Consider the following 12,230-nt stretch of genomic DNA (forward strand, 5'->3'; position numbering starts at 1 on the left):
TGGCTTGTGTAGTCTGTGACTGTGTTTTTCCCCATTGCTCCCAAGGAATTACAGTGGGAAGAACGTGTATTGTGCCCAGCAAAGTAAGGGGGAGGTCCAGCTTCTCTCAGAGGTACCTGATTCCCACTGTAACTGTATTTAAGTGTCTCATCTGTAGTTAGAACGGGCCAGGTCCTGACCTCTGTTGTACTCATGGAAATCTAGAGGAGTTACTCCAGGTTTACACAGCAACACAGACCAGAGGCTGAAACAAAGTGATGGCTGAAGAACCAGCACGCGACTGAATCCCACTTGTTGCTGTAGAAGGAGGTTTCTTAGCCCTTGTAAGATCACAGAGATTAAAGATGCTGATGGTCTGGGCCTACATTCCCTTTTCCTGCTGGATTGTTCCCTGTTGTACATTTATAATAGTTTAGATCCCAGCTCTGCAGAGCACTCAAATGTCTACTTCATCTTGAAATATGCCCGGCTTCAGGGCTTCCCACACGATGTGTGGGTTATATTGGTTCCCTTTGAAGGAATTAGGATGATTGGAACTGGAATTACAGGGTCTGTTTCCTTGGACTATTTACATTCAGGTTCTGTCTCGCCTCAGTGAAGAGAGGAGTGTCACCTGCATATTGAAAGCTGCAAGAGGCAGCAGCACCTTTCGCCCTGGCACCCAGTGAACTTCCCATCCCCGCAGCAGTTCTGCCCCTCCGTGCAGAGCTGTGGAGCCATAAATGTGAGAGGTGGAGACACCAGACACATGGCTCTGATGTGGGCAGTGAGGGTCTCCCAAGGATGAGAGAGCCAGGAGAATCATCTGGCGTATGGTCCATGCTGTGACACAAGCCCTGCTGCCCTGGCGCAGCACACGCTGCTGGCTCTGCGCTGCGGGGACACCCGTGGTGGCCTGAGGCTCAATACACAGCCTCATATCCTAAAGGTGGCTCTTAGAAACACACAGCAGGTCACCCGAGGCCAAGTGCTGTCCTCAAGAAGCATGTGCCAGCGCTGACAACGTTTTGCTTCTCAGTCTTTACCTTCTCCATAAACAAACCTTGGTGTCCCAGAACCCATCCATTCACTTTAAGCCTCCGTCTGATGTCTCACTCATTCCTCACATGGGTGCTTATTATCCTGGTTAATCCCCTGATTTACATTTTCTCCTGCAGAGGAGAACTCTCTTGGTGTAGGAAAATCAGGTTTTTATCCTGTCATCACAAAAAAACCCAGCTTCAAAGCTGGCACTCACACAGCAGCTGCCCTTTGAGATGAGCTTCCAGTGCCTCATCCACAACGAGATGGAGCAGGGGAGAAGAGGGCATGAGCCCAGCTTCCAGTGGGCACTGCAGACCTCTCTGCTGCAAGGTCAAAGCCGTGTGTGCCAGCTTGGAGGCTTGATCTCTCCTCTTCATCTCCATGGAAGCAGTTCCATGGATGTGACACTTGAGATCAGAAGAGCCTGCAGGAGGCTGTGCCTCTGCTGTGGAGACACACAACACGGGTGGCAGAGCTCCTGGGGATCTTTTGCACCCAGCACCCAGTTGAAGAGAGAGGATAATAATGGAGAAAGCAACTTACACTGGGAAAACATGGGATTCATGGGAGCGTTATCAGGGCTGACAGTTCCTTCTCCAGCAAAGCAGCTGGCTGTAGGAGAAAGAGAGCAAGGCACATTGGCCTGGTCCTGTGTTCCTTCAGTTTCAGCAGCCAGTGTCTCCATGCTCTAAAATGCTCTCATTCTGGTTCTCCATCGTGTCCCATTCAAAGTCCTCTTTTCCACGGGGAAAACCTTCGTCTCCTCTCAGCAGCACATGGAGGTTGGGCAACTGTGCAAACCTCAGTGAGGCACCTGAGTGAGTCCTGACCCACTTTTACTACCTGGAAATGAACTGCTTGAAGGGCATCTATGGGCAGTGCTTGGCCTCCACGCTGCAGATTTGGGCATGGTTCATTTGCTGAACAAACAGCATTTAAACCAAACTTGACTCCAGTTTTTGTTGGTTTAGAGAGGCAACAAGGACCATATTCCACATCCAAGATGGCCTAAGCCAGGCTCCTCCTGGCTAGGTCGCTTCCCAAGTGGAAGGGTCAAATAGTACTTGAAATAGAATGTTCCTGTACTGCTTTGCCTTGTGGTCTAGAGAAGATCTAAGTCTCCATACAGCACAGTCTTAACGCTACAGCCACACACAGATAAAAACCCCAATTCAGCAGTGCCCTGCACCTCTCTGCAATGTGACAATCAGCATTGTCAGTACTTCCAGCTCTTCCTGGAAACCTGCGATGGTGCCTGTCAGCCTGCCCATGCAAATGGTGATAAAGGGGCAGAGCCACAGGCCAGTGGCCAGAGGATGCTCCCTTGAGCAGCAGCCGCATCCTGTGGGCTGAACACAGGGACTGGGAGTCACTTTAATTCACTGACTTCAAGCTGGCACTGGAGAGAGCCCCAGTGACCTGCTCATGAGTCGTGGTGTTGCTGTAACCAGATCACTTCCCTTTGTCTCTCTGTTACCCAACTGAATGAGCTGTAGGGGAATTTAGTTCTTTAGTGCTTGAAGAATCCAAATGGATTAATAAGTATTGGATGTTGAAGTATCCTCTTTGGGTTTAGGTCTTTGGTCCAGCAGAGCCTTACAGTCAGGCTGAGACTATAAGCACAGAGCATTGTTTGTATGTATTGTTCATACAACAGTCTAAGTATAGAGCAAATAGTTGTGGTTAATGTTGTCTGAACAGCAAACACTTCCACTCCTGACATGTTTCAGAAGGAAAAAGACTTATCAGTTAAACAGAGAAAGCTCCAGCCCCATGGGTAAGAAGCCATCCGTGGAGATGCAGGAAGCTTGGTCATGCTGGGTGTCCTCTTCTGTACCTCCTGCTTTGGACTGTGTTGCTTCACTGTCTGTATTTAAGGCAGCAGTGGATTGTGTTGTGCAACGTGACCAATCCCACCATGATCATGCCCTACGTTAAGGAACCACCAAGCAGGTGTTAGTGGTCTGTAGTCATGGGGCCATAATCTGCCTTCAGATCCATCAGTGGAGTTAGTGCTCCATGAAATTCACTCCAGAGTGACAGAAGAGAGACTTTTCCCTGCTCTGGACTTGCAGCAACACACCTACTGCTGAGTCCACTCAATGCCTGGTGAAGCTTTATGTTAACATCAGTGGATCTCAGACTGGGTGCTCTGCTTGAGCTGTCTCAGCTCCAAGTCTATTAGTGCTGCTGTGCTTCATGTTTCTGCATCCCAGGCAGCTCTCTCTGTACTGACCAGAGGCCTTCAACACTCCTTTGGTGCCTTCTAGAGGACACTTCTGGAAACAGTAAATGGAAGAACGATGGAGGGAATCAGTGATTCAATAAATCAGCTATTTTATTTATCCCTGAGCTGAACAAAGAACTCTTTCTAGAGTCAACCTCCAGAACATCAGAGCCTGTGAATTTAGTATGAATTATATGTAAAATAATCAAACTAGAGCTTATAATGGCTTCATAAACAAAAGCCTTTTGATTTCTAACCCCACTGCTGCTATTACTGGAGTGTGATGTGTGAACCTTCAGCCTATTAATCCCTGGAAGATGCATGGCTTTGCAGTGAGGTGGCATTTGGCAGAGCGCGGATCAAACCGTCACTGATTTCTTCATCCTTTGTCTTCACGTTTAGACTGTCAATGGCCGTGTTAAATAGGTGTGGACAATATGTATGAAAAAACACCTGAGGTAAACTGTGACACAAAAGGTTCTGTGTTCTCAGATGATGAGGAGAACGATTCATTGGATCGTGCATCCATGAACAAAAAGCCCAAAAAGAAGGATCAGCCCCTTGAGGTACTTCCCATATTGTCAAGGCTCCTCCTTGTATAACATTCCTTGAATCTTCAACTGAATGAAGGTCTCTCTTTGGTCTAAAACCCCCAAACAAAACATTTCTGGTCTTCCAAGGGTGGGTTTTGCTGTGGGTTCACTCAGTCTCCTGCATGTGTGGATCTCCTGACAGAGATATGAATTGGTGCCAGTGGAGATAATAGTTTTATGGGCTTCAGAGTTGGATGTGAATTGCAAAACTTGGCTCTTGCTCTAAACCATGTGGAGGTATTTGGGTGGGAGGGTTTGGACATCAGCTCCCAGTTGATTTCTCCCGTCTGTGGAGGAAAATACATTCTCACCCCCACGGCAGGATAGTTACAGTGAGAACAGCACCCACAGAGCCCGGTCCCTTTCACTTGAGTTCACACCCAGCCAAACCCCACCAAGACCAGCAGCAGTTCTTCCTTCATGGCTCCAGAGGGGTCTGAATCAGTCACTGTCTTAACAAGTACACTTTTAAGTTGTTCCATGGAAACAGATGCAGATCTCACACTGTGGTTTGCCAAAAGCAGTTTTAGCAATGTTTTGTTGTGGAGGAAATGAAACCTCCATGGGAGATGCTGTAGACAGAGACTCCTTCCAGATCTGGGCAGGGAGGATGGAGCCACAGCAGATAGAGCTCACAGATCCAGGCTGACACATCTCCACCATTGTGCAGTTAATGGCTGCTTTGCTTTAAAAGCCATCAGGCTTCCCAAAAAGCAGCCTTCTCCCGAGCTGCAGGAGGTGCTGCTCTCCTTGGCCGGCTGTGTCCTGGGGCTCCTGGTTTAGATACAGTTGTGGAGTCTGGTGTGTGGGATCCCTGATGGCCATGCATAGCAGCTTTCTTCCTCAGCTGTGCCTTTCTGGGTACAGCCATCCCATCTGGGTCTGTTGTGCTTTTGGGGATCCACAGTGAAGACTTAGGTAGGATTCCAGGCTTGGAAGATGGGGTGAAGTGTTGGATTAATCCCATCTCTGTGAGAAACTACTTTTGTTCATGGGCAGACTAGAAGAGATGGAGATTTAGATGGAGTCTAACCAAAACCTCACCATGCTGCAGTTCCTTATCTGTACGAGTATTTATACTTTGCTGCATCACAGGAATGGGGAAACACAGCATGATCTGGGGGTTGAAAGTCCTATAAAACAGAAATGACAAAGTCCTCACTTAGGAGTGGAAAGATCCCATCAGTCTTACAGGTAAATGGGTTGATGCTCTTGAGGAAAACAAGGCTTTGGCTATAGATGTAAAGGGAGTAGAAGAGCTTACCAGGCCTTGCAGTGCTACAGGATGCTATGACAGGCCTCCAGACTAAGAATTCATGCTCCTCCACAACATCTGGTGCTCATTTCTTCTTGTGAAGCTCACAAGACACAATGCCAATTCCAAAGCTCTTCTGAGAGAAGTATGCACTGGAGATTAGGGGGCTTTATGTTTGTGTGTTTGCTAGTCTAAATCCTGTCAGTCTAGAGAATGGGGTTAATCACAGTAAATGAATTCCATGGAGTTGGTCTGGCTCCTCCTGGGTGTTCAGGGCTGCTTTTTGAAGCTCTCTGCATCACTGCATCTCTGCAGGGCAGAACTGCAATAGCTGGCTTCTAAACCAACTTCAGTGGGTTGTGTCTGGCCTGTGTCCAAAGCAAAAGGGCTTTAAGAGTTCTGCCTTATAAGAATTACAGCCCCAGCGTGTTCCACCTCAGCTCTGTAATGCCCCATGTACCCTCAGAGGGGCTGCACTGGGCTGCGCTGGGGACATTGTGGGACAGGCTGGAACACACCAGAGCTTTCTGCTACCACTTGGCTCTCCTGATCCATGAGCTGTTGTAAATGGCACCGATGTGTCCTGACTCCTTCAACCTGTTATTGGCAGTCTTTAGCCTCTAACCAAGCACCAGAGGGGGAGCTGCTGGTGCAACCTCGGTAAAGGACTGCAACAGGTTTCTTAAAGCGGTTAGTCCTCAGCTGGTCATTCATTAATGATCCTCAGGGCCAAGATCTGCTTCTCCATTACTTCATGCCTGGAATGGGATCATTGCCACAGAGATGGCACGAAGATGGCTGAGTTCTAAGGAAAGAAAAACCATTTCCTACTATGCCACTGACGTTTCCTCTTGCTTTCCTGCAGGCACCGCCTAGGACCCTTAGACCTCGCTTCAGGAAGAAAAGTACCTCGTCCTCTGCCACTGAAACAATGTGAGTGCAACGAGCCAATAGCACCAAGATCCACAGAATGTCTCTCTTCTGCCTTAAAGAGCTACTTGTTAACGTAGGAAACAGCAGTGGGATGGATGTGCTTTGATGTACAGCGGTGTAGACATGGCCTTTCCCTCTCCTCTCTCTGTATCTCTGTTACACGCTTCCCGCGTTAGTCCGTGGTGTGGGTCGGACAGTGTGACAGACACCTGCAGGCTCAGAGTCCTTGTTCTGTTTGCAGGGTGTACCCCCACTCACGCCAACCCTGCCAGCTGTACATTTACAGTTCTCATCTGTGTCTGCATAGCTCTAGCTCTGTGAATGCACAGCGGAGACGAAAACAATCCAGTTACTCATGGTGATACATTGACAGTGTGTTTATTTATGGCTTTGTCATTACTGAGGTGGATTTGCAGAACCCGTGGATTTCTCTTTCCTCCCTTCCTCCTCAAGACTGTGGATGAGGTAACAGATATCGAAGTACTTTGTATGAAATGTCCGAGATTCATTCGTGAAAGCTGAGCTTCTCCTTCTGCAAGTTAATCTGGGAAAACCGTTGTGCTAAAAACTATGGAGAACAAACCACTTACAGAGGACGAGGAAGAGATGTGCAAGAGAAAAGAAGTGGTTCCAACGAGGTCGTGAAGGAGGAGTCTTAATTTTCATCAGCCTGAGCCAGGAGAGTATTGTGTGGGAAATGATGGTGGCTGGAAGAACATACTGCTTGTGGCAAAGGTTCTACCGCCAGTTGTAAGGTGTGAGCAAGCCAGGCTTGTACTAACTGCAGCGACAAGAGTTAGAACCACTTTAGTGACACACTCACAGGGGAAAATACACCTTCCTCCCCTGCCTGCAGCAGGATCAGCCCCAGCACCCTGCCTTCTGGGTGAGGTTGTCACTGCTTTCCCTGCATGAGCAGAGCAGGGCACTGGGGCTGAGCTGCTGTTTGCAGCCTGGAGTGTCGCCTGTAGCACGGAGTTTGGTTAGAGCCACAAGAACCAGGCTCAGTGGTGTGTTTGTATCCATATATAAATGAGAAATATAAAAGAGGAAGACGTGGTAGGGTTTGTGTATTTGTGCTTCAAGTTGGTGTCTCTTGTAAGTGTTGAGCATGTGAGATTCACACATAAGTTAATTCCGTGGCCCTTTGTGTTTGCTCTCGGACCTGTCACGTAGACTAGAAGAACATTTAGCATCACATAGAACGTGCCATCACCAAGGGATCAGTGCAGGGACTGGATGAGGAACAGCACGGAGAGCCTAGGTCAAGTGTAGCAGTCCAGGATGCCAACAGTGGAGTGGATCAGAGAAACCCGCAGTGAGTGGCCTTGGAAGCCTGTTCTCTGCTGGTTATGCATCAATATCCCAGCCCTCCCTGGCTGATGGATCCCTGTGGCTTCCCCCAGAGCTTCCCACTACGTATGTGGGGAAGAGACAAATAAACTGTGTGCACACACAAGTGTGTATCTGGCCTGGCTGGGAAGTGGGAACAGCGAGTGGGTATTATTTCCTGTGTCTGCCACAGTATTTGGCCTCATTACCTGAGCATTTTATTTCCTTTACATGTGCTAATTCAGTGGTATTTTGCAATAGGTAAGAAGAAAAAAGTCTTGAGAAAGTAAATTAAAACAACCAACCTAAATAGTAGTAGCAGAAGAGCCAGTCCTTGGAAGACACTCAGCCAAAGCTTTGAGGAGCTAAGCTTGTGCGTTTTGGTTTTAAGCAGCTTCAGAGTTTATTTGGTTTCTTTTGGCAAACATGAATAAGAAACAGAAACCCTGCCTGCAGTGTTAGCAGAAGATAGGATCCTGTTGCAAGCGAGCTGTGTTGCCCTGCTACGCAATGGGCTGCCGTAAGATAAAGCAGCAGCTGACAAGTTTGCACTCGATGATGCCAAAACCCCCCCCAGCAACATAGAGCTACATAAGATCTGATGAATTCTACTCTCAGACATGCTGTAGGAACATTGATTCTCACTACAATTATTAGATGTGTGTCTAATCTGCTGTTTTACTGTAAACTTTGACTGTTTAGCATTTCTTAAGTGCTGAGGTGAAGTTGTTGACAAGGGAGTTGCCTTATATCTCTCAAAACATTCACTGTATAAATGAGAAAAATAAACCTTTTCATATCTCTGGCAAAAATGTATTAATTTATCAACTGAGCTGTATATTTGTGTATAGATAGGTAAGAAATGTGGATGCTCACCCCCAAACACCTCGTGCTGTAGTGTTGTGTGTACAGAGAGCAGCCGTTTGCTTCCAATCCCTCCTCTTCCGCACACAGGTTGCTTGCAGGTGGTGCCCCAAGTCTCTCATTTCTCTCTTCTGGCTGCTGGTGGTCATTTGAATAAGCACCAGACATGAAGGCTTTGGTTCTGGTTTTTCTCTTTGCCTATGCCAAGGAACAAGCCTGATTCAGAGAGTCATGTCCCTGCCTGACAAACCAGAGGTTGGGAGCAAAGAGAGGACGCGTGGATGGTGGCTTCTGAGATGTGTGTCAGTGGGGAGCAACCTCAGCTGCCCCCCAGCTCAGGCTTGGCTAATCACTTGCTGATTGTATCCTAAAAGCAAGAAATCTTTCAGTTGATGGCTTAAACTAGCAACAGATCTGGCTTAAAGAAGAAAAAGCTGGTTTGGGGGCCTCTACAAGCAGTCCTATAGGGCAGGCAGGCAGCTCCTGGCTTCTCAGAGGTGGCCTGACAGAATTGGGCCAGTGCTAGAAAACACAGCATTAGCCTGGCACGAGGATCCAGTGAAACTTGTCCTTTGGAGCAAGTAAAATCCATGCTGAGGGGAAGGAAACTGCAGCTGAAGATGGGCCTGTGGATTACCTCACCATAAATTCACCTCAGTTATGAGGAGAACACGCCTAGTGCTGTCCTCCAATGCCTCCTTCCTTGTCAGAGGGCCAGTGCCAGCACAGTTACAGCAGTTGCCAAGTCACTATGACATTAAATAGAGATGAGACAGATGTCATGTGTATCACTGTCACCTTGGAATGAATCCCATACTCATCTGGGCTGTGCAAGTGCAACCCCAGCACAGAAGGAAAGGTCAATCTTTATTCCTGGTAGAGGGAGAAAGCTGCATGGAGAGACTTGATGCTCCAAACCTCATGTAACAACCTGCTGCCTTCGACTGCTCCTCAAGTGTTCCCACGTGGTGGTGAAACCCTCGTTCTTGTGACCCAGTGCTTGTTGCTCACAGTCTCCTTTGCTGTTTGTTTCGGGTACTCATTGTGCATCATGTTTGCAGTAGCAGAGAGCTCTGCGTTGGGATTTGCCTTTAGACAAACTGTCCTAAGGATGCTCATCGTGCACTTCGTGTGGTTTCCTTCCCGTGCTGGGTAGAAAGCAGCTGGGATGGAACGGTACACTCAACGCCTCACAAGGATGGCCATGGCAACAGTATTCCAAAGGTTTGATGTTTGGCTGGGTTTGTTGTACTGCTCAATACACATCTTGAATAAAGTCTTAATCTTTTCTTTAAAAAAGAAAGGAAAACCCCCCAAACCCCATCTTTAGTCTGTTCAATGTATCTGGCAGGCCAGAAGAATCACTTTGGTCGCTGTATGATTTTTATCTCAGATCTGGCTGATTGTATATAGATGTATTCACTAAGTGCTGCATGTCCTTCAGAACCTCTTTCTGTATTATGAACTGGAAAAAACAAAATACAGCTACTGAACACTGAGTAAGTAGTGAGTTCATTGAAATGCTACAGCCTCCTTTGGCAAACTGTCTGTTGCTGTGCAGGTGGCTCTGGAGCTGTCACCAGGGACTATCTGCTTAATAATGGGTTAGTTATTAGTTATTAGAACCTTTAGAAGCAGCTGCTGTTCACACATCTGCTGGAGGATCAGCTTTGTAGAGAAACCCTCTGATACAGCATTAGTGAAACCAGACAGGGTGCACTGTACACTCCCAAAGGACCTTGTAGTAAATCCTTGGTGTTGTTCCATAGAGATACACACACTGTGAGGTATAATTGGCCTTAAAGAAAGGATGGAAAGGAAGAAACTCAGCACTGACTGCTTCAGGATACAGTGTAGGACCCAAAGCGTGTCTTACACTACTCAAAACCCAACACAAGATAGTGTCAGTCCTGTAATGAAATTTGGTGGCTAATGCATTTTTAATCAATCAGTTACTACAACTGCACGTAGCCTCCACATTAGGTTTTTCCTGTGCTGTCTAGCAGAGACCTGGCACCAGCTTATCTAATACCATAAGAGACAACAGTGCTGAGCAGGACCCTGCTCTTTCTCCTCTTCCCCAAGGAGACTCCCTTCAGCAAGCTACCAATAAATAGGGACACAGCAAGATATATACCCTGGGGTTATTGAAACATGCTTCTCTTAAAAATTTTAAAACAAATATGTTGCTTTATTCACTTTTAGTGATGTTGAGACTGTATTCACCCATGTTACACACAACCACGGGAAACCAACAGCCATTAGAACATGACCAGCTTGACCTCTGCCAAGCGTAACACAAATTGCATTGGAAGATAAGTCTTGAATATTCCTTTATTGTGGGCGTTGACAGCCACAATCCTGATGAGGTGACATGGATATGTCAAAAATTAAGTCTACACCACATATATCACCTACAGAGATGCAAAAGTGAATCCCAGATTCCTACACACGAAGATTTGTGCGGTCGTGATACTTCTGGTAGGGATCATCTGCATACCAATTCCTTCTTTTCCAGAAGGAAGTGGTCATTTTATCGAGGAGTTTACACTGTGTTCTAGTGCACAACACAAACTCTCTCAAACGCTTCTTCTGGGAAGCTGACTTCTTCCACAGTTTCTTCTTATAACCAGCCTGGCAGAAGAAAACACAAGTTTTCAGTTGCTGCAAATACACACACACAGATGTATGGATAAGCAAAGCAGGGAAATTCCCCTCTTTTGGAAAGATGGGCGTGTCTCTACAGAGCTTTCTGAAACTTGCCTACTAACTACTGCCCTCTAATGGAAGGAAAACAATAAGCCTGTAATTAGACTGTAAATAAACATAGAATCACAGAGTGGTTTGGGTTGGAAGGGACCTTAAAGGTCATCCAGTCCCAACCCCCTGCCACGGGCAGGGACACCTTCCACTAGAGCAGGTTGCTCCAAGCCCCTGTGTCCAACCTGGCCTTGAACGCTGCCAGGGATGGGGCAGCCACAGCTTCTCTGGGCACCCTGTGCCAGCGCCTCAGCACCCTCAGTGAAGAATTCCTTTCTAACATCTAATCCAAATCTCCCCTCTGTCAGTTTAAAGCCATTCCCTTTGCCCCATCACTCCATGCCCTTGTACAAAGAAAACACTTATATTACAAAGCCTCACCTGCCTCCTGACCCAAAGGCCATTGTGCAGCCGGAGAAACCGAGCGACGACAGCCTTCACTGTCTTCCTCTTTCCACTCCGTAAGCCATAGTAGGTGACAGTCCTCGCTGGCTGATGCAGGATACTTGGAAGCAGAGACGTGACGCTAAAAACACCCCCAGAACACGGGAAAAAACATAAAACAGGAATGAAACAACTTTTTCTAATAGCAGTCACTGTCTCTTTCATGCAACGAGGATTCAGAAGTGGCTGTGACTTGTTTCAAGGTTCACAAGAGCTCATCTAACACAAAGTACAGAACTGAAGGAGTGAGCACGTATGAGCGCTGCGGTGCTTAACTCATGTCAAAATTAATCTCAAGTTATTATTTCATGCTGAAAAGTTTTTTTCATCTGTTGGAAGTGGTGAAACACTCAAGAGCAAACATCCAGCTGCTACTGACATTCAGGGGGAATTAAACAGGGGAAGTTCAGGTTAGATATAAAGAAGTAGCTCTTTACAGTGAGGGTGCTGAGGCACTGGAACAGGGTGCCCAAAGAAGTGGTAAATGCTCCATCCCTGGCAGTGTTCAAGGCCAGGTTGGACAGAGCCTTGGGTGACATGGTCTAGTGTGAGGTGTCCCTGCCCACGGCAGGGGGCTGGAACTGGGTGATCTTAAGCTCCTTTCCAACACAAACCCCTCCACGATTCTGTGAATCATCAGCGAAAGAACCAGTGCCGGTGACATCAGGGCTATTTGCAAAGCATGTGTCTGCAAAGTCCGTTCCATTTGACATCCCGCGCCAAGCTCTGTACTTAGCGGAAGCAGGAGAGCTCGGTCACTCGCAGCGGTGACCACCAGCCCCCTCGGAAGCCCCGCTCC

The 12,230-nt window shown here is 47.4% G+C and overlaps 1 protein-coding gene across 1 annotated transcript; it reads right to left on the reverse strand.

Moving 5' to 3' along the window:
- Positions 1-10,672: 10,672 nt before the first annotated feature.
- MRPL35 (mitochondrial ribosomal protein L35) lies at positions 10,673-11,513 on the reverse strand (the record flags this gene model as incomplete). Its single annotated transcript, XM_010021825.1, has 2 exons — positions 10,673-10,861; positions 11,369-11,513. Coding segments are annotated over 2 exons (334 nt in total), but the record flags the coding sequence as incomplete, so codon positions are not given.
- Positions 11,514-12,230: the final 717 nt, after the last annotated feature.

This window comes from Nestor notabilis, unplaced genomic scaffold, assembly GCF_000696875.1.
Source record: "Nestor notabilis isolate BGI_N333 unplaced genomic scaffold, ASM69687v1 scaffold7879, whole genome shotgun sequence".
Taxonomy (NCBI): Eukaryota; Metazoa; Chordata; class Aves; order Psittaciformes; family Psittacidae; genus Nestor; species Nestor notabilis.